Here is a 21,324-nt window from a genome sequence, read left to right on the forward strand (position 1 = left end):
TTTTTTATTTCTCTATATGAGAAGCCAAAAGACAGTGTGAACCAAGTCATTACTTTTGAGGTAGCTACTGGCCAGGTCTGTTGCAGCAACAGCTGATGGGCTCTTCTGAGTGCCAGGAGCTATTTCGGTCAATTAGCTGGGATCAGGGCTTCTCCAGTTCAGGCCATAAAAGGCCCGTCCCCTGTGAGCTGCCCCACTGCCTCCGGCTGCGAGTCCTCCCAGGCTGCAGGGTCCTCGGGTTTCACCTGGATTCGCCCAGTAATGGATGGCCACAGCAAGGCTGGGTCAGGAGAGTTCAGTGGCAAGGACACCGGGGGACTGGCCACTTCAAAGAAAAGACTCTTTTTAATAATATTTTGGCGATCTTGTTTCCGAGAAACTTTTGGGATGTCGCCTTCTCCTGTGTCCTGCAGTTGGCACCCAGTCACCCTGTGGAGAGCACCGTTCTAAATTTATCCCCTTTTGAATCATCACCTCGAATAGATAGTTGCACTTGCCTGGTTTGTGCTGTGATATTTGGTTTCCTACAGCGTTTCTTGGCCTGGCTTTTGATATTTTACTTTTTTGTTTAGAATTTGAAAGTAGCATTCATTGAAAGGAGGAGACCCAAAGGAAATACTTGGCGGACATCCAAACCCAGATCTGAGGATATATCGTGTTTTGCTTTATTTATTATTTTCAATTAGAAAAATAAGGAAATGCAGTTTGATTGCCCCCAACACTACCACCACCATCTTTAATGTAGAGGAGCAAGGATTATACAGAAACTCAAGTAAGTGAAGACTCTTCCTGTAAGTCTCTCTGTGTCGTCCGTCTGACATGATTCCAAAGCTGGCATGACTTCAGGCACCGTGATGCTCTGCAGGGTCCTAGGGAGTAGACTTGCTCCACTAGGTTCTGGTGGGCATGGTTTTGGGGTTTAGAATAATTGGTATTTTGTTGTGGTTATTTTTTCTTAAAAACAAAGGAGCTTACTTTCTAGAACGGAGAAGTTTATACTAACAATTTGATTCATATTGTTTTCTAATAACATTCTGTCTAAATGCTAGTGCTTGAAGCCTTGGAATGACAAGTGTGTTCACAAGTCTCCAGTGATTATGCCTCAGGTCTGGGGGTGGGGGACAGAGAGGCATGTTCGATTTTGTTGCTATTGCTAATACCTCTGGAAGTAGAGCTAACCAGCGAGCCTGTCAGGCAGTGTGTGTTCTGAGGGTTCCTTCCCTCGGTACTATGAGTCTTCAAGTTTGAAAGATAGAACCTCTGATGTTTCAGAATTTTTTTTTTTAATTTTGCTTTCCCTCCTATATTTTGGACTGCATTTCTAAATTACTCAAGAAGAAAAATGCTGTAGTAACCTTTTTAAGCCCTAGAGAGCCGTGGTCTCTATAATTTAGCCTGGTGATTCGCCTTTGCTAACAAATTTCAGTGAGCTGCAGGAGATTTGACATATTTCTCTTTAAAAAAAAAAAGATTGTTTTCTTATACTGAATCAAATGGACTGGAAGGAGCAGCAATTATTTTTATCAGGTAGAAAACAGAATATTTATAGACATGAGCTTCTTGATGAACACTGACTGCTCTGGTTCTCAGCCCAGGGCAGGACCACAACTGTAGAAGTGTGGACATGCTTGGGGGTGTTTCTAGTTCTAACAACTATAACCAGGGCTGGCATTTGGGTGAAGGTGGTTAAGAATTGTACATGCCCTGTAATGTGCAACAGTCATACATCACAAAAGCCATTGCCCTAGCCAAAATGCTGGTGGACTCCCTTGCTGAGAAAATGCTAGAGTGTAACTGCCCCCAGTAGTGGGCTGGAGGTATCCTGCTGCCTCTTCTTACTGAATTGGGAGGGGTGGCACTGGAGAAGCCAAGCAGTTGTGTGCCCTGCCAGAGTGGGTCACCCCTGTCACTCCTCTGAAAAAGAGAGGTAACACTAACGGGCAGAGAGAGTCCTCAGGAAAATGCTTTTTTGAAATTAGTCCATCTTGTGCCAGGAGCGTATTTTCAAAGAAAAATTTAGTGAAGGCGCCCAGCGCACATTACTGCGTCCAGCACACCCAGGCATCTCTGCTTGTCCTTTGAGACATGCTGTTGCCTGGTCACTTCAACCCTGGAAGATTGTGAATTGCAATTAGACTGAACATCTTTGGCAATGCCCGGGGTCATTAGAAATTCTATAGTTAAAAAAAGAAAAGGTGGCATTCAGGGTCATGGGTTCAAGGCTTCATGGGGAGGTGTGGGGCTAGGAAAGCAATGGCCTTTTTTTTATTTTGGGGACATAGGAAGTCCTCTTCTTACCCTGGGGCTGCCTGGGCTTTCTGAGCACTCACTGGAATTTTATGTTAACACACATGTTTCGGAGGCCTCCCTGGGGTCAGGAGTGTTCTCCCATCTGGCGTTCTTGCCGTTCAGCTCTTCATTGTTCTGTAATTGAACCAGAAACTATGTTCTGGTTCATAGTTTCACCTCGACTCCTCTTTCTAGTGGCCACCAAGGCCACTAGGTCTATCTCTGAAGTGATGCTCCTGCCTACTACCTCCTCCTGAGCCTCCTTGTCCCTTACCCAGATGGTCCTTTGAGACATTGCCCTGAATTGGTCGTTTTGCCCCCGGTTTCTCTGCTGTTCAGTTCATCCTCAGAATGACCTTCCTACCAAAGATCTGAGCACATCACTCCACCAAAGCCAAACCCTGTGGCTTCCCACTGATTAAAGACTGAAGCTCAACTCCTTAGCCTCCCTCCCGGGGTCTTTGATGCCACTGTTTCTGCTGGCTCTTCTCCCTGAAGTGTTCTACCTCCCTGGAAAGACTGCATACAGATGCAACCTTCCCAGAAGCTTCCTCTGACCTTCTGCCTCTGGGCTCCTGGGTCCCTAGCACTGTGTCCTGGTGCTCAAAGAGGCACCTAGATCCCTGCCCTCTTGTGACCTCCAGTTCTAGCCTAGTACCCGCCGCCCAATACCCGCTGCCCAGTGAGTGGGCGCTCCATGAATGTGCATTGATTGAATTGGACTACATTGGTATGTCTTGTGGGTTCTTCTTATCAAAATTTAACTGTACTTGATAAAATGATTCTGCCAGCATTATATACAGTATTATTCACTGCAGAAGTGGGTGTTCTGTGTTACAAGTTATGTTACCTCCTCCATATATAATAACATGAGCAGAACATTGGTCTTACTGTTACAAGCCTGTTGGAGTTTATGTATGTGTGCTCCCACCAACACAGGAAATTAAGGTATATTCAGGAAGTCGGCCACTTCATTATTGGAGCCTTGCCTAAAATGAAGACACTCCTCCAGTGGTGAGTGGTGTGGTTTGACTTGTGTGCTCCCCCAAGCACTCAGCTTTACCCTTCAGGGGAAACACCTCAGAGTGGTTTGCTTTGCTGACCCCAGAAGGGATGCCTAGCACCTTGATGTCTGTCTAGAGAGCTTGGTCTCACTTTCTGGTGACTCTCCCTATTATGGGAGATTTCAAAAGAGGAATGTGTTTCGGTTTGTAACATGGTTATTCTCTTCTGAAAGTTGATCCTTTAATCCCAAACTAATTCATAACCTATTTCTAACTGGCTTTTGTGTCAACATCATCAGGGAAAGAGCTTTAATTGTGGCTTTAGGACCACTGAATGACTCGTGTCACAGCCCTGATTCACCTCAGCAACTCAATACCTCTTGTCAGTGTTGCATACCTACGTGCCGGTCTCCAGGTTGGGTGCCTTCAGGTGGAACTGAGGTGTGTTTCCTGCCCTTGATGAACTCCTTCCCTACATAGACATGGCGAAGCTCTTATACAAGTAGGTTGGAAAGGATGGGCAGTAATAACATACCACCCAAGATTATTGCTGAGCTCTTTACCTGAATTATCATATTTAATTTTTTACAGTGGCCCCTGAGAAATATTACTATCATTATTCCCATTTTAGAGAAGACAAAATCAGAGCTTAGAAAAGCTCTCCCAAGGGCACATGCCATGGGGTCAGGGTAGAGCTGGATTTGAACCCAGATATATCAGACTTCGGTTCCCATATTTATAGCCACTGCTTTAAGCCAGTGCTTCTCACACTGTAATAGGCATCACCTGCAGTCTTGTTAATGTGTGGATGCTGATTCCGTAGCTCCAGGCAGAACCAGAGATCAGCAACCAAGCCCCCATGGTACTGAGTCCTCTGGCCCAAGGACTGACTTGGAGTAGCACTGTTTGACTCCCTTGCAGAATCACCAGGGGGTGAGAACCAGGTCAGGTGGGGATCTGAGGGCTTCTCGGGGGTGGAGGTGGCCTAGCGCTCTGTTCCTTTGTGCTTGTCATGCTGTCCTTCCCTGCTCTGCCCACACAGTTATTCCCTGCCTCTCTTATGGCCACTTTCTGCCTTTCTCCTGGCTCTTCCTCCTCATGTTGAAAACATGCTCAGGTTTCCTCCATCCTAAATACAGCTCCCTTTGACCTCACGCTATCAACTATTTCTTTCACTGTCCATTCTCTCCTTAATACCCACAGCTCTTTGGGCACTGTTTCCAGATCTCCCTTTCCTTTGACCTCCCTGAGCTCTACCTCTGAGCACCTCTTTGTGAGGGTTCCATCTTAGGCAAAGGTTGGCATGCTCTGGTCTCCGTCTTGACCGACCATGGGCTGTGAAGCAACCTTGTCACTTTATTTTCTGAAATTGTCTCTTCTCTTGTCAGTCCTCCCTCAGGGTCCATGTTAAGATAAAAATTCTTCTTTTATATTTATAAATTAAATTTAATGAAGTGATATTGATCAACAAGAGTATATAGATTTCAAATAAATATTTCTATAGCGGTTGAATTGTTGATTGTTTTGTGCTCATCACGCAAAGTCAAATAATTTTCTGTTACCATATATTTGTCCCTCTTTCCTCTCCTCCCCCCAAGATAGACATGCTTGTGCTGCTTTTTATGCTGGGAATTAAATGTCCTGTCCATTTCAGATGGAATATACTCACTTGGTCTTTATAGCTCATTTCCTTTTTTTAAAATTAGGCCCTGGCCAGTTGGCTCAGTGTTAGAGTGTTGGCCTGGCGTGTGGGTGTCCCGGGTATGATAATTTAGAAGTTGTTCACTTCTTACTAGCTGTGCTAGGATTTGTATCTTATATAATCAGTACTGATAGAAGAATAATGCATAAAAAATTAGTTTCTAAGTGATGACCTAAAGGGCTTTTATAAATAATGCACCCATAATTTGTGGGCTGTGTTTTGATTAATCAGAGATCTCTTGTTTCTTTCTGGATTTTCAGTTACCTCCAGAGTACGTAAAGTTGACAAATAATGTAGGCTTAGACGTAAACTGCCATTAAATAGAAAAATTATATTGATATATTGATATTTTTAAGCCCTCATTTTTTCATACTTTCTGAAAAAATATATATCCAATTTTATCCTATTTTAACCAAAATTTTAAAATATATACATGTTGCATTTGCACATTCAACTAAAGCAAAGAAGGTACTCCAGCCAAAAACTCAATTAGTTTTCATAGTGAAAAATATATTAAGTTAAGAAGTATGTAAGTTATGAAAAGTAAAATAATCTTTGAAAAGTTTTAGTACCATTTTTATATACAGATTTTCTTGGGAAAAATAGTTTTTAAATTTACTGTATACAAGGACAGTCACAGAATTCAGCTATATTCATTTACTTTGTAATAGTTCATTCTTTTAACAGCTGCTATTATGAAACCCAAGAACAAATTACATTTTAATGTCTGTTATCTTTTTTTGCAAGTATGGTTTTCGGTTCCTAATGCAGTTAATGACTCTAAGTGTGAGCCAGGTTAGAGAGAAAAACAATGTGGGCACGTTAAGGTGTGCGGCTCTCCAAATTATGCTCAGGATCCTAATTTCCACCAGATGTTCACTTTAGCCACACTCACGTAATCATTTGGCTTTATGATTTCATACATTTTTGATTGAAAGTGTTGAATATTTTAAAATTTCATGAGTAGATAAATATTGTTGTGCTGTAGTTGACTAGCTTGAGTAAGCTTCATGTAATGTGTAAGTACCCCAGCATGGGATCCTCCCATTTGAGAGGGAATTTATTTATTTGGATTTGTATCAGTTCTCTTTTCTGGAGGCTTCAACGAGCTTTCAGGCAGCTAATAGTTCTTAAATATTTTAGAAGAGAATTGCGGTAAGAAGGTGGAGTGAATGGGGAACCCAGGGAGGAAAGTAATGTGAAAGCCAGGAGAGCACACCAGCTTTGTGCTCTACCCGCGGGACCCCTCTCAGGGCTTTCTCCCAGGACGTGTTTTCCCTGCTCTCCATGGGGGAGGAACTTGGAAATGGAAGGTATTTGACCTTGAGGTGTGTTTGGGCAATGGAAAAGAGGACACTGGAGCAGCCCTGATCTTACTTATTACCCAGCTGTGTCACCTTGGGTAAGTTCTTAACCTCTCTGAGCCTCATTTATTAAAATGAGTGTTGGGCTGATGATGGCTTTCTAAGGCCCCTTCTACTTATTTGAACTCTGTAATCCCAAGATTTTGAAGCCTGAAAACATTCTGACCTTCCTGGAGATGGAGACCCTGTATCTGGAAGGTGGTGGTTCAGGTGGGAGCAGGAACAAGTTAGAGATGTCTCGAGCAAGAACACACATATATATTCTAAAATTTCGTCCTACAGCACTAGGACTTGCTGGCTTCCGTGAAGTGTGTGTAGCCACTGCCTCCTTCTCCATCGTCTTCATCACCATCCTTGGTTTTCAGTTCTTTATTTTTGGAAGTGTCTGCCATCTCTTCAGACTAAGCTCTCATTTCTTTTGTGTTTTTTTAAATAATTAAATTTTCTTTTCTCAAACCTGATTTATTCTTATCTTCTTTGGGCTTTTTCTTTTTCTTCTGATTCCTGAGACAAAATTTTCCTGCTCACTCAGCCCCCACCCAAGTTGCTCACTGTTAGGCATTCATTTTTTATCAGCAGTTATTTTATGGCTGGCTGTGGGGAAGGAACAGTGGAAAACAAAATCTCTGTCCCCGTGCCACTGAGTTCTACTGGATCACACAAAGTGCGCTGACTGATCTCTGCCTCTTCAAGCTCTGTCCGTGACGTGTTTAAATGAAAGAGCTGGAAACCCCTGCCGTGGTTCCTAACTCAAAGAAGGTGCTTCTCAGGTTTAGTATCTACCCTCTGTTTGCATTTTCTACCTCCCAAAGCTCTCTCCTCCCCTATAATTTATACTGATAGAGTTCAGTATAAAAAATATCTGTTGAGTTTAGGCAGATACAGGCTAGAGACGCGTCTCTTTTCTTCAGTCCGTGTTCTCTGCACTGTCTGTCACACAGTGCTGTCCATAAAATGTCCATTCGTGGCCAAGGCAAAGGTTGATGCTAATATCATTCAACCAGGATGTTCCAGAAATAAATCATTTAATCAACTTGGACTTCTGTCTTACTTTTCAGATGTTGTTTCCCTTGTGGCTTTTATTACAAAAATTAGCATAAATTTAAAAATAAAGGTAGTTTTACCCAAAGACTTTGAAGTGAGTTTAGAAAGGGCTTAGTCACATCAGCTAAACTAGTGTGTGTCACAGTAGTGCAAGAAGCTGTTTTACAACAGAAACTTTGGAATTTCTGTGGTTTTTTTTTAAAAGATGATTTATCTGGTCACCTCACTCCTGGTGAAGCTCAATTTATTCAGACTAGTATTTTAGCTGCCTTCCTGCCTACATTGTATGCTATTTTTACATTTAATCTTGCACAAGTTGTGGCGAGCATGCCTGGTTCACAAGGCTGTAAACATTCCAACATTCATCCTTCACAAGATAATTATTTCATTAAAAGTAAATTACACTTTATTCAGCAGCTCCAGATAAAAATAGCAATTAGATGGTAAATGGATGCTCTCAGATTTGAGGAGAACAAATTACCTTGGTTTTTAATGGAGAAGGTTTTGTGAGCTGAGAGTTTTCTGAGTAGTACGCTGTACATAATTGTTATGCACAGTATCTCTTTGGCTAATGTGAGAGAGAGCTGCTGATGCTTTCTATAATTAATGAGCTCAAATTTAAAAAGAAATAAAAAAAGACTGACAGGTGGATACCATAGGGCATTGTCAAGATGAAATTGTTATTGCAGGGAAATAGTGTTTCAGAATACCACTGTAAAAATGACTTTGTTGAACATATAATTTTAAACAGGTCTGTAAACAGACTTTAGAAAGTTAGAAGATCTCCCAACAACTATATGAAAAATATTCCTTTATTTGAAAACTCATTTAATGGAAGAGAAGACCTTTTGTTTTCAGATTGTACCTTAAAGGGGCTATGTCCCCCAAAATATTAAGAACAAACACTTAACTTTTTTGTTTGTGTCAGAGAGAGACAGATAGGGACAGACAGGAAGAGGGAGAGATGAGAAGCATCAATTCTTCATTGTGGCACCTTAGTTGTTAATTGATTGCTTTCTCATATGTGCCTTGACCAGGGGGCTACAGCAGAGCAAATGACCCCTTACTGAAGCCAGCGACCTTGGGCTTAAGCTAGTGAGCTTTGCTCAAACCAGATGAGCCCATGTTCAAGCCAGCGACCTCGAGGTTTAGAACCTGGGTCCTCTGCATCCTAGTCCAATTCTCTATCCCCTGCACCACCGCCTGGACCGCCTGGTCAGGCAACACTTAACTTTTTGTCTTGGGAGACTAAAGTCTCGGTGTGAATATTTGTATAGAAGTGAGATCTTAGAAGTATCTGGAGGTCTTTAGGTGATGCCATCTGGAGTACACAGCTATGTGGTGTCATATCTGCCCACTGAAACGCAGTCTGGACCACTCTCTGGTGCGGTCTGTGTTGATGAAAACACTGTCTAGTAGTTGGTGCTATTCTATAGGGTAACCAGGTGTCTGTTGAGCACTTAAAAATGTGGCTGGTGCAATTGAGGAATTGAATTTTAACTTGACTACGCAGACAATGCAGGTGCAGAGGAAATGGGTGTGCATCTTATGCATCTGCTGATATGAGCTGGAGAACCAGGGTGTATCACTTGCTGACATGTCCCTGTAAGTTGTGAGTCTTCGATTGTGAGGAAAAGAGAACAAGATGTACCTTTCAAATGGAATTGAAGCTTAGAGGAAACTTTTCTGTGCCTTCTCCAACCCTCCCAACTATCTTCAATTACACACCCCCAGTGCAAGCATGTACCCATGCACACACACACACAAACACACACACATGTGCACTTTGTGGCCCTGAGCACATTAAATATTCATTTCCACACTCTGAATTTTGTATACAAAGACCCTTATTCTGCAGTCTGACTATGGCTAGCTCTGGAGTTGAATCCCTGAGGCTGCTCTCTGAGGTGGCACTTGCTTAGTGATCAGTGTGGGTAGGAAGTGCTGGGACCACGGAGGGTGTGGGGCATGTTGTATCCCATGTTGCTAGCATGTGCTTTGGCAGTTTCACTGTCCTTTTCCTAAGTTGTGTCTTTGTTTCAGGCCATAGGGTTGTGTGAGAAATTAGTTTTAATGATGTGCTTGTTTTTGCTTTTAACTTTTTCACACTTCTGGATACAAACTAAAGATGTCCTTTGAGAAAAGGGTCCAGAGGTGAATTAAGGTCGGTTGAGGCCCCAGGTGCAGAAGAAAATATTAGGCCCCTTAAAAAAAAGGAGAGAGACAGGGACAATAAAAATACATGTTAACCATATTTTTAAATAAATAAAAAATATTATGTACTATTAATGTTAACATAGCACATATGAAACCAAACTTGGTGTCATTAGAAAAAAGTGTAAAGTTTGGGTTTTGCGGGGCCCTTCAGAAGTTGGGGCCCAGGATGCATGCCCAGAGTTCCCACTGTTAAATTCACCTTTGACAGGATCATGATATGTGTGTCATTAGGAGACAGTGTTGTGATGGCGGCTTGTGGGAGGTCTTGTATTTACCAAGCAAACCATACAAAACACTGTTGGTTACTCACTCATGCCTGTTATTTTTGAGTTCTGACTATGGCTACTAATGAGTACTGGCCTGCAGATGGCCAGCCTTTGACAGTTTAGAATGTGGAGGGGGACATTACGATGGGGGTTCAGAGAAGCCCTGTGAACCTGCACAAGCCATTTAACCTCTTATCTGAAAAGCCACCTGTTGACCCACCATTTCTAAGATTCCTTGTGCTCTGAAGCCTCTGACTTCCGTGTGTGTGTTCTGATTTTCCCCAGAACCTTTATTATTAGAATGAACCACTAACAGAAGAGAATGAGAACTCTTGGGTGTTGCAGGATCTGTAGGGCTGGAGGATGTGTTAGGTCAATAAGGGGACAATGAATGTCCATGGGTCCACAGCCCCGGTGGCTGGTGGGTTGTCCTCTGGAGGCCTGGTGAATTGCTTTTGAGGCACTCGTGGATCCCTCTGCACCTGGGCTCCAACCACAGTGGCAGCCCCGTCCCTGGGTGCCATGGCCTTCCCCACTCTGCCTTTGTGTGAGATTCTCCTTGGTCTGGAGTGCCCTTCCTGCCGGCCTGTTTAGCTTACCAGGAGCAGAGAACTTGAGGCCATCACCAGGGAACCTCCTCAGGATTAAGCTGCCCTTCTGTCACCCTCCTGTAGCCACTGGCTAGTCTGAGCAGGCCCAGGAAAGAACGGATCCTAACATCTGGAATAACACAGGAGGCCAGATCACCTCCACTGCATATCTTGTCACATCAAGTCAGCATTCCCTAGGGTGAGTGTTCACAAGGGCAACCTGTTTCGTAAAAGAACGTGGTAAGCCGTTCCTGAACAGAATAAAGAGGTAGATCTGTTTCCTCACTTCTCCTGTTTTAACCCATGCGTCACGTCTGGATGAATAAGCGTGGTTAATTGGATTAGATGACTGTATATCAGAAACAATTCAGTTCAGCCGTTGAGTTGAATGGGTGTTTTGAAAATAACCAACACAGTTGACTCTCCGAGTTAGCACCTGACCTTCTTTGGTTTGTCAGAGGGGTGGGTGAATATTTAGGGACAATATAAGGAGAGTCAGCCTCCTCCTCTGCCTCTACTACCCTCTTCTCTCCTTTTCTTCTCTCCCTTCCTCCCTCTCCCCTTCTCTCCCTTCCATCTTTCCTTCCTTCCTTCCTTCCTTCCTTCCTTCCTTCCTTCCTTCCTTCCTTCCTTCCTTCCTTCCTTCCTTCTTTCCTTCCTTTCTTCCTTCCTCTCTTTATTCCATTTTCATCTTCTTACCTCCTGTTTTCTATTTCTTCTATTTTCTCATATTTTCTCTTCTCTTGCTGCCTCTCCTCTTTCGTCTTCAGCTGGTAAGTCAAGATATCAGTAATCTAGCCATGGAAATCTGTAAGTTCTACTGATTTATTTCTACATATATTTCTACACCTATATATGTATAATACACTGCTCACAAAAACTACAGGATATTTTATCACTTCATTTTTCTAAAAACTCCCTTTACACAGTTCTGATAGCTTTTGTAATGCTGCAGACAACTAGAAATGATCTTTTAAAAATTACTGTACCATTCTGAAACTGACTCTGACTCTTAAGCATTGTTATAATGTTGCAGAAAGAGATTCTCCTTTTTCATTAGCTGAATTGGTCATCTTTCCTCCACAGGTATCTATGTTTATGGGTATATATACTATATATGTACATGGGAATAGATGTAAATAACAACCCTCAAAAGATCTACTCATTTTTTAAATGCTGTTCTCCAGGAGTGATGAGAAACTGGGTGCATGACGTCTGGGTTAATTTGAGTAGAGCAAACGTTCAAACCCAGCCTACGCTCGGCTTCAGTGTTGGCTAACTGGAATGTAAAATTAGAACCGTGGTCATGATTTGGCTGTTCTGCTTTTCCAAAGGAAACCATATCGTGTTGTATGCGTGTGTGCTGGCCTCTAAAGATAGATACTGAGGGGAGGAGATGCACCCCTCCCTCCTCGTCCGTGCTGTGTGTGGGAACGGTGGCCTTTGTGACTGTGGTGGCGGCGGGGAGGGTCCCTCTCCCGAGGGTCCCTCTCCCGAGGGGTGCACAACACCGCGATGGCTGCACTCGGCTCATCTTCAGTCAAAGCTCTTCTGTTTTCAAAGCTCACTGCTGAAGAGTAAACACTCTTAACCCCGACTGTAAACATTTGTCAGAGGTCTGGTTAGTTTTGAGTTTTCACAGAGCAAAACCATTTTGGCAGAGGAGTCTTTGAAAATTGACAGCCCAGCAAATGACACAAAAATCCCTTGTGTTTTTCCTCACACAATACAGGCACCGCCTGGGGCCCACTATCCGTTTGAAAACGTGTCTTCTCTTATATTAAAAATCTCCTGGAATATGTATTATGAAGCAAATGAAGGACATAAAACAATGTAGACATGGGTGACCTAGAGAAAGATTCTGTGCCTGTTTATTCTGTTGGTCCTTAGGGATTCACAGAGGATCATTAATTTCAGCGTTTCCTTTTAGGTTCTAGAACCTTAGGTCACAACCATTGTTTATCCTCTGATTGATCACCTTTCATTGGGGGATATGACCATTGTCATTCTGGCTACTTGAGTGACAGCAAAGCCACTTGGATCCTGAGTTGTCATTACCAGCACGAATCTCCTCTCCCCACCCCTGTTTGCTTATGGAGCCTTCAAGCCCTCAGTCAGCCCATTCACGAGTCCGCTAGCCACCTCTGTAACCCAGAAGGGAAGCGGCAACAGAAGGTTTAGGGCAGAGACTGTTGACTGTGAAAAAACCTAATGGTTTTCTGGTATCTGCCCGGACTATTGTATCTGCACAGTCGCATGTGACTAAAACCACGGCATCTGGGTCTGTCAGTGGCTGAGAACGTCCAGACTGTGCCAGGCACTGTGGGTTCATGCAAGCAGAGCTGAGGAGGGCGTGGGTCCGATCTGGCTTTGACCTGCGCTTTGTGCAGCCACTGACTCAATAGTTCTGCTGAGGCCCGAGGCCCTGCCTCTTCTCTAGGTAGGATCTTGTTTGCCAAGGACTTGCAAATAGCCGATCACAATTAGAAGAGACTGTTTTCCAGTCCATGGCTGGATGGACATGAAGTAAATCTATCCAGAAATTCCTCCTCCCTAAGAATTATGTGTTCAGGTCTTGATTTTTAATCTGAACTGTGTGCAGCTGTTGGGGTTTGGGCTTATTAGAGCGCTTTTTGTAAAATCAAATTTATTAAACATTCTCAGGCTCTGGCCAGGTAGCTGAATTGGTTAGAGCATTGTCCTGACATACCAGGGTTGTGGGTTCAATCCCCAATCAGGGCACTATAAGAGACAACCAGTGAATGCATCAATAAGTGGAACAACAAATTGATGTTTCTTATTCTCTCCCTTCCTCTCTCTCTCTAAAATCAATAAATTAAAAACAATTAAACCCTGGCTAGATGGCTCAGTTGGTTATAGCATTGTCCTAAAGCACAGAGGTTGTGGGTTTGATCCCTTATCAGGGCACATATAGGAACAGATTGATGTTCCTGTCTCTTTCTCTCTCTCTCCATTCTTCTCTTGCTAAAATCAATAACTAATTTATTTTTTAAGTGAGAGGAGAAAGAGAGACAGACTCCCACATGCGCCCAGACCAGGAATCACCTGGCAACCCTATCTTGGGATGATGCTCAAATCACCCGAGCTATTTTTAGCACCAGAAGCTGATCTGACACATTCAGACCAACTGAGCTATCCCCAAGTCCAAGGCCACGTGTGAACCAACCGAGCCATTGGCTGTGGGAGGGAAGGAGGGAGGGGAGAATGGGGAGAGAAGCAAGTGGTTGCTTCTCTTGTGTGATATCCATACACTGGGCTGACACTATCCACTGAGCCAACTGGTCAGGGCCAAATTTTTTTAAAAAAACTTAAAAAGAAAAGAGAATTCTCCTATCCTGAAGAAGACTGAATTAACTGGCCTCCCATGAGAACATGCCTCCCGTGTGGTTTTTGTGAGCCCCTCAAAAGCCATCTTATGTCTCTCTGGATGCTGCCCACAATCATTTTATCACGTGACTGGAGGTGACAAGGACAGTTCTGTGCCATGACATTGACTGTGTTTTGGGGCTTGAAAACCCAAGGATGTTAATCTTGGCCAGATGGTGAAATATTTAAGCAGACAGCAATCTTCTAAATCAGATATCCTCATTTGCTATCAGGTTTAGCCCGTTTCGTCAGGCCCCACCGCTCCCTGTTCCACAGCGAGCCGCACAGACACTGATTGAGGACAAGTCTACTCGGCCTGAGAAGCACACCTGAGGGCACAGGAGCCTCCTGCCATCCTCTCCTAGGAGGGTCTCTCCAAGGAATCTCTAAAATGGGTTTACTTTCACATACCTCAAGGAGACTTTTTAGTTGAGTGGATTGAATTTTTCTTTTCTTTTGTGTGAGTGTGTGTGTGTGTTTGTGTATTTTTCTTAATTGAGAAGCAGGGAGGCAGACAGACAGACTCCCGCATGCACTGGACTGGGATCCACCCGGCATGCCCACTAGGGGGCAAAGCTCTGCCCATCTGGGGTGTTGCTCCATTGCAACCGGAGCCATTCTAGCACCTAAGGCAGAGGCCATGGAGCCATCCTCAGTGCCCGGGCCAACTTTGCTCCAATGGAGCCTTGGCTGCGGGAGGGGAAGAGAGAGATAGAAAGAAGGGAGGGGGGAAGAGTGGAGAAGCAGATGGGCCTTCTCCTGTGTGCCTTGACCAGAAATTGAAACCGCTACATCCACATGCTTGGCCGATGTTTTACCACTGAGCCAACTGGCCAGGGCGAGTAAATAGAATTTCTTAATGTGAATTTACTTGTTCTCTAGTTGACTTAGATTTAAATAGCCTGACAGTAGCATGGGGAACATGTACATGCATGTGTGTGCATGCGCGCACACACACACACACACACACACACACATCTGTGGAGGAGCTTGGCACGTGATAGAATATTCTAGTGCTGACCAGCACTCTGGCCTCTGTGTGGGCCTGGCCCAGGTGGAAGAATAGCATGTAGGTGTACTCAGGCTGCACTCTGTACTCTGTTATTTTAGGATTGGGCAAAAGAATTGACTAATGTATTATCTGAAACTTAAAATTTATTGCTCTTAAGAGAAATACACGACCTGTTATGCACTTTGCATAAAAGCAGTCAGCGCAGAATCGTAAATCCTGATGTCAAAATAACACGTGTTCCATGTGAGGATATAGATGAGATCTGTCTTGAATATCAATTTATTTTAGATTTTTTTTTATTTTGGAACAATTTGCTCATATATACCATGATTGCTTGAACTCCAAAGTGATATTTAGCACTTCTAACCATTAATTCCCCAATAACAGGTACACAGAAGGTATTCGATAAACAGTTGTAGAGTGAAGAAATCAATGAATGGAACACACACACACACACACACACATGAGTTCAAAGTACAAGGAGCAGAAAGCATATTGGATGCCCTTGTCTGACAAGCTCCATAGTGAAAATCTGCTTTGTAAATTTCATTCAACCTTTCTCTGGAAGGAAGGTAATTGTTTTTGTTTAAAACAGTTTCATTTGTATACTGCAGGTGACAAGTGAGGAGTGACCAGTCTTAGCTTGTAACAAAATGAATAATAACCACAGAAGGCACTGCCAAGTAAAATGAAATTAAGTTTGGCATCTAATCCAGTGCCAGTTTTGAGTTCACCTTGTGTATTTGATGGGGAGAAGACGTTAAGTAATATGCCACTTAACTTCTTAACGTAACCATGAGAAATAGGATAATTTTAAAGGGTTTGAAAACAAGGTGGCAGATGTCTAGAGAATGGTTTAGTTAAATCTGACTCAAATGAGATAAAAATCATTGTGATATGATAGCTTTTTAAAATAGCTATTTAAAAACTGGGTATTTTTTAAAGTAGGTACTGTCCTGTACCTTAAAAAGTTTGCTAACAAAATTCACTTGTTTGAAAGTTCAAACCTCACATCTGACTTGAAGTTCTTTCTGTGGCACCTGGAGCCGGCTGTATGGGTACAAATTCCAACAGTTGTCATTGCCATTGTGTTAGCATGGACAGGTAACTCGCCTCTGCCTCAATTTCCTCATCTGTAAAATGGGAATGATAATGGGACATGGCACCGAAGCTTGGTCAGAGGATTAAATGGGCTGACACGGGTTGAACACTTAGAGCAGCCCCTGCGAGGTGACCATGTTTGCTGACGCTATCATTATTAATCCTCCTGAGGGCAAGGGTTTCCAGGTTTTGATGTTTGCCTCAAGCTGTAAGGATTTTCTGTAACTAAATTTTTTTATTGCAATGTTTCCTATAACTTTGGTATTAAAAATAGATGGTTTGAGGCTATTTTCTTGAAAGCTAGGGAAATGATTTAGGAGAGCTTGGGAAGTGATTTAATACCCTTTAGTATAAAACATTGATTGAAAATGTTATTTTAGTAACAGTAATAGAAAATGACTACTCCTGACGCCTGAGTTGTCATACTGACACCACATTCCTGAGGAGGGTATCTCTCAGTCCACCTCAGGCCACCAGCGTTCTGGGGCGGGGCACACGGACAAAGCTTTGGTCAAATCTCTTAGACATTCCACAAGGGGAAAGGAAAAATTTCCAACTTATGGGGGTTGGGTGGGTTTTTGCAACTCATATGTAAAATGGCTATCTGGATTTTAGTATCCTTTGGTGGGTTTCTTTAAAAAAAAAAACCTAAAAGAAGAAAATATACTTCAGGTTTAGAAGTCAAATTGTCGATGAATATCTTCATTTTATTCCTCTAAAAGAAATTCTGGGTTAATTGAAATAAAATATTTCAGCTAAAGTTATATTGTCGTCAGTTTGAAATAGATGATAATTCATCAAGGTGATTGTTTTCTAAAACTGAATGATCATTAAAATTGTTTGACAAATGGCTTTAAATCATTTGCTGGATGCCACCTCAACATATTTGCTGATAATTAGAAGGCAGGAATTGTAACCCTTCTTCAAGTGATTCTGCTGCACAATATGGTAGGTGTCGCCATGGGGCCCTCTGGGCCTCTCCCTCTGAAGCATCCAGCCATCAGCAGTGGAACTTTGATAACATTATTCTAGTGAGCTATATAGGTAGGACATAGTGTGACTAGGAAAATCACTTACTAAGGATTGAAGGATATTTAAAAGCTTTCTGTGTTTCTTTCTTTCTTTCTTTCTTTCTTTCTTTCTTTCTTTCTTTCTTTCTTTCTTCTTTCATTCATTCATTCATTCATTCATTCATTTTTCCAAAGCTAGAAGCAGGGAGGCAGACAGACTCCTGTATGCATCCAACCGGGATCCACCTAGCATGCCCACTAGGGGGCGATGCTCTGCCTATCTGGGCTGTTGCTCTGCTGCAGCTGGAGCCATTCTAGTGCCTGAGGTGGAGGCCATGGAGCCATTCTCAGTGCCCGGGCCAACTTTGCTCCAATGGAGCCTTGGCTGTAGGAAGGGAAGAGAGAGACAAAAAGAAAGGAGAGGGGGAAGGGTGGAGAAGCAGATAGGCGCTTCTCCTGTGTGCCCTGACTGGGGATAGAACCCGGGACTTCCACACACCAGGTGACGCTCTACCGCTGAGCCAACCAGCCAGGGCTTTCTTTTCTTTAACTGTGTAACATCTTTTAGAAAAATCATATTCAAAATCCAAGAGCCCTCTTGATTTCCTCTTTCTATTTTTACCGGATCCAAAGCTCAGTGCCATTTCTTTGAATATGGAATATTTGTTGAACTGCACAGTGCATGGGCAGAGTCCATGGGGCAGACAGCTCTGCTCCCAACCCCTGAGTTTTCACGAGTCAGGAAACCATGGCTCAGTTTGCATGTGATCCAACTACACCTTGGCTCAGCCCACCAACTCTGTCACCACTTTCTTGTCTAATATGAAGAATGCCCAGTTGTAAGGCCAGTGACCATTGCTGTCGTGGCCATGCAGGTTCACATTGGATTCGGGCAGACAGTAAAAAAACTATGGAGCCAGAAAATGGTGGGCTATTCCTCATTAAAATCTCATAATGCCCCAGCTGTAGGCAGCTGCCTAGGTTGCCTTGTACCTAGGCAAGTGTTACACTGCTGGGAGAAGCTGGTTGGCATTCTGGGCCCGGTTCATGCGAACTCTGTTGTTAATTATACCAGGATGCCAGCATAATTGCAAAAAAAAAAAAATCTCATAATGATGGACGAGCAAACAGGGAAGACCACCCCCTTTTCTCCCCTCTCAGGACCCCACTGGTCTCAGCACTCCCTCGCCAAAGAGGCCAGGTGGAAATCAGGGCTCCCAAGCCCCAACTCAGTCTCTGGTTCCATAACCTGGACTCATTCCCCAGACTCACCCTCTGGACTCTCTCTGCTCTCTCTAGATTCTCTGTAGCAAAACAGTCTGGGTGGGGGGGACCTTCTCCAGCAAACAACAGCAAACAATGACCCCTCCCAATCAGAAAGGCAATGCGCAATTTTCAATCTGCCACCCTGAGGACAAGCATCCCTTATGGCAGATGAGCAAACAGGCAGGGTTCCAAAGCCCTCGGCATTCCAGACTCACAGGCCCCACCAGCCTCAGCACACCCAGCCGAACAGCTGGGCTGAAATCTCAGGGCTCCCGTAGAGCGTGCTCTCTCTCTCTCTCTCTCTCTCTCTCTCTCTCTCTCTCTCTCTCCACTCTCCAGCAAAACAGGCTGGGGAAAAATTTACCCAACACCACTCAGTCTATTAGCAATACATGAGAAGGGAAAGGAGGAGGAAGAGTGCTTTCAAAAGGTTTCCCTGAGAATAGCAGGAACAAAGGGATTATGTTTCTGTTGGCCATTAAGAACCTGTAGTCTGCTGTTACTGTCCATGAGTCCCCAGGTTCCTGGGGACCTTTGTTCGATTGACCTCACCACTCTGCTGGCACACATGAGGCCCGCGAGGTCCAGGCAGATTCTCTTGTTACTTGTAATGGGAGGGCTGAGAATTGATATTTTCTGAGATAGCTGAGGAGGTGAGTTGTGCCAGCAGCTGGGCTGCCGCCTAGGAAAGGTAGAATACTTCTAGAGAAAAACCAGCCAGCGTTGGCCGACAGACTTCACGCCGCTCCTGCTAGGCGGTCGGGAGTCTCCTGGAGCCTAACGTCCGTGGAGTGTTAGATTCTCCTCCTGGTGCTGGCATGGTCCCTTTTCCTTATAATCCAGGTTAACTTTGAACCTTGAGGCTGTTCCAAATGTAAGGGTCCCAGTCACCTTGAAGGAGTTACTCTATATTCTGCTGGTCATAACCACAAATTCTAAGTACTGTTTTTCCTCATGTATGAGACGCACCCTTTTTTTGAAAAATTTGGGGTCTAAAAACTGGATGCATTTTATATGGTGGTTTTGGAGTTTTTACTTGCATTTCTCTCTTTTTCACGCTTGTTGTCTTTGCACTCATTGTTTAATGATGAATAATAAAACTTGAGTTTAATAACTTTATGTAGTACTTTTTTTTTTTTTTTTCAAATTTTGGGCCCCAAAGTTATGGTGTGTCTTATACATGGGAGCATCTTACACATGGGGAAATACGGTTGTTGTTTTGCTTCTGAGAGTCCTTTCCTTCACCTGTAAAGTACGAGAGGGCTGAGGACTCACTGCTTTGTAGCCTTCCTAACCGAGGCCAACGCTACCTCTGCACACCACTTGAATTCAAGACTTCTCCTGACATTGGTTTCCTCCCTGCTCTTCCCCAGAATATCCTAGGATGTTATAAATGCAAGTTAACTTTTATTTTATCTTATTGGTTGATTGATTTTAGAGAGAGAAGAAAGGAGAGAAAAACATCAATTTGTTGTTCCACTTATTCATGTATTCATTGGTTGATTCTTGTGTGTTCCCTGACTGGGGAGCCAACATTGTCCCTAGAGTAATGGAATGTGTTCTAACCAATTGAGCTACACGGGCAGGGCAAGTGAATTTTATTTTAAATAAAGGTGGCATTTGAACCATCGAATGTCATAGGGACACACCTTCCAAAGCTAAAAGGAGATGCTTATCACATCCTGTTCTGGCTTGGGAGCAGATGTGGATGAGTAACCACTTGACAGTTCATGAAGGTTGGCTGAGATGACCCGGAGCTGTGCTGCACCCATGCCCAGCCCTTACATTTAAAGCAGATAAAGCCTTTAAGAACAGGAACTTTTGAGTACTTCTTGACATTTAAAAAAAAAGGTGAAAGAGCTATACACTAAAGACCGGAAACAATTGTCCTTCTCACTGAAAAGAAGTGAACCAAGAATTACGGTGAGGGATTTAGGAGAGGCCAGGGAAAACTGTCGGGTCACAGAGACTGTCACTAGTGCAATCATGACCTAGGAAGGAGAAGGGAACATTCTTCTCGGGCACTTAGTGTCATATAAGTGTTACCTATTATCCAAAGAGGCAGAAAGAAAGCAAGATGTTATGTGTGGAAACAGCAGAGTAACTGTAGAGAAATCTAATATGCAGGCAAATAAGAGAGGGCTGACTCCTGGCTGCACAGTGACTCCTGCGTGCACCAGTTTTTATGAACAAGCAGTGCAGTGCACTGGGTACTGCAGAGGCTCCTGGGCAGCCCAGAAGCTCCAGTGAGCACGCACACATCAGCACAAGTGGGTAAACGTTGATGAGGTGTAGGGGTTGAGGAGCAGGAGACTGATTGAGTCCGGGAAGACGTCATGGATGTAAAGGATGAGTGAGACTTAGATAAGTGGAAGGATGGAGGGGGAACCACAGATGAAGGTGTAATAAATGTACTCTGGGCACTGGAAAGCCTTGAATTACAAGATAAGTAGTGTGTGCTTTTTTGGCCATAGGAAACTATGGAAGTTTTGATGGGAGGAATGCTCATGGCCAGTGAAGGATGAGGTGGAGGGACAGGCGCTGAGAAGGCAGTTAGGGAGTGACTGGGATTGTGCACGTCTCCAATGGCAGCAGGAAGAGAAAGGGGGAGGGGGCAGAGGGCTTGAGGGAAGACTTGCCCAGGGTGCTGCAGAGATCTGACACTGGGACACTGGGACGCAGTGGGACGGATCCCTCAGGTTCCCCAGGGAGCCACAGGACACACCTGAGATAAAGGCCAGGCTGCTCCAGCTTCAGAGTGCTGAGCATACTCCTTCCTCAGGGTCCACCCCACAGAGGTCAGTCAGGGTCAGCAGGAGCACAGGCAGAGCCCGAGCCCGGTACCCTGGGTACGAGAAGGGTTTTGTGGAGAGGGAACTGACAGCCACCCCTCCTCTCGCCCTGCCATTCCTCTTCCAGTGGAGAAGCTGTTCCTGCCCAGGCTGGAAGTCTCTGGGTGGCGATGAGTGAGGTGTGGGGCTCCAAGCCAGCAGGAGGGCGGCGGGGAGGTGGAATCTGGAGCTCAGAGGACTGCAGACCCAGGCTATGCTGTGGCTGCCGAGGGCCATTACC

At 44.0% G+C, this 21,324-nt stretch overlaps 1 protein-coding gene across 24 annotated transcripts in view; it reads left to right on the top strand.

Moving 5' to 3' along the window:
- Positions 1-21,324, top strand: part of SVIL (supervillin) — a 304,969-nt gene that overhangs the window by 109,807 nt on the left and 173,838 nt on the right. For 2 of the 24 annotated variants that reach the window (XM_066280546.1, XM_066280547.1), the window contains exon 1: positions 196-772. The exons of 20 other annotated variants lie outside the window; for them this stretch is intronic. Coding sequence is in view for 1 of the 4 variants with exons in the window: in XM_066280536.1 (XP_066136633.1) it covers positions 11,277-11,286 (10 nt within the window). In the remaining 3 variants the exon portion in view is untranslated. 2 more of the 24 variants (XM_066280548.1, XM_066280536.1) reach the window with 2 other exon arrangements.

The sequence above is a fragment of the Saccopteryx bilineata genome, chromosome 5 (assembly GCF_036850765.1).
Source record: "Saccopteryx bilineata isolate mSacBil1 chromosome 5, mSacBil1_pri_phased_curated, whole genome shotgun sequence".
Classification (NCBI taxonomy): Eukaryota; Metazoa; Chordata; class Mammalia; order Chiroptera; family Emballonuridae; genus Saccopteryx; species Saccopteryx bilineata.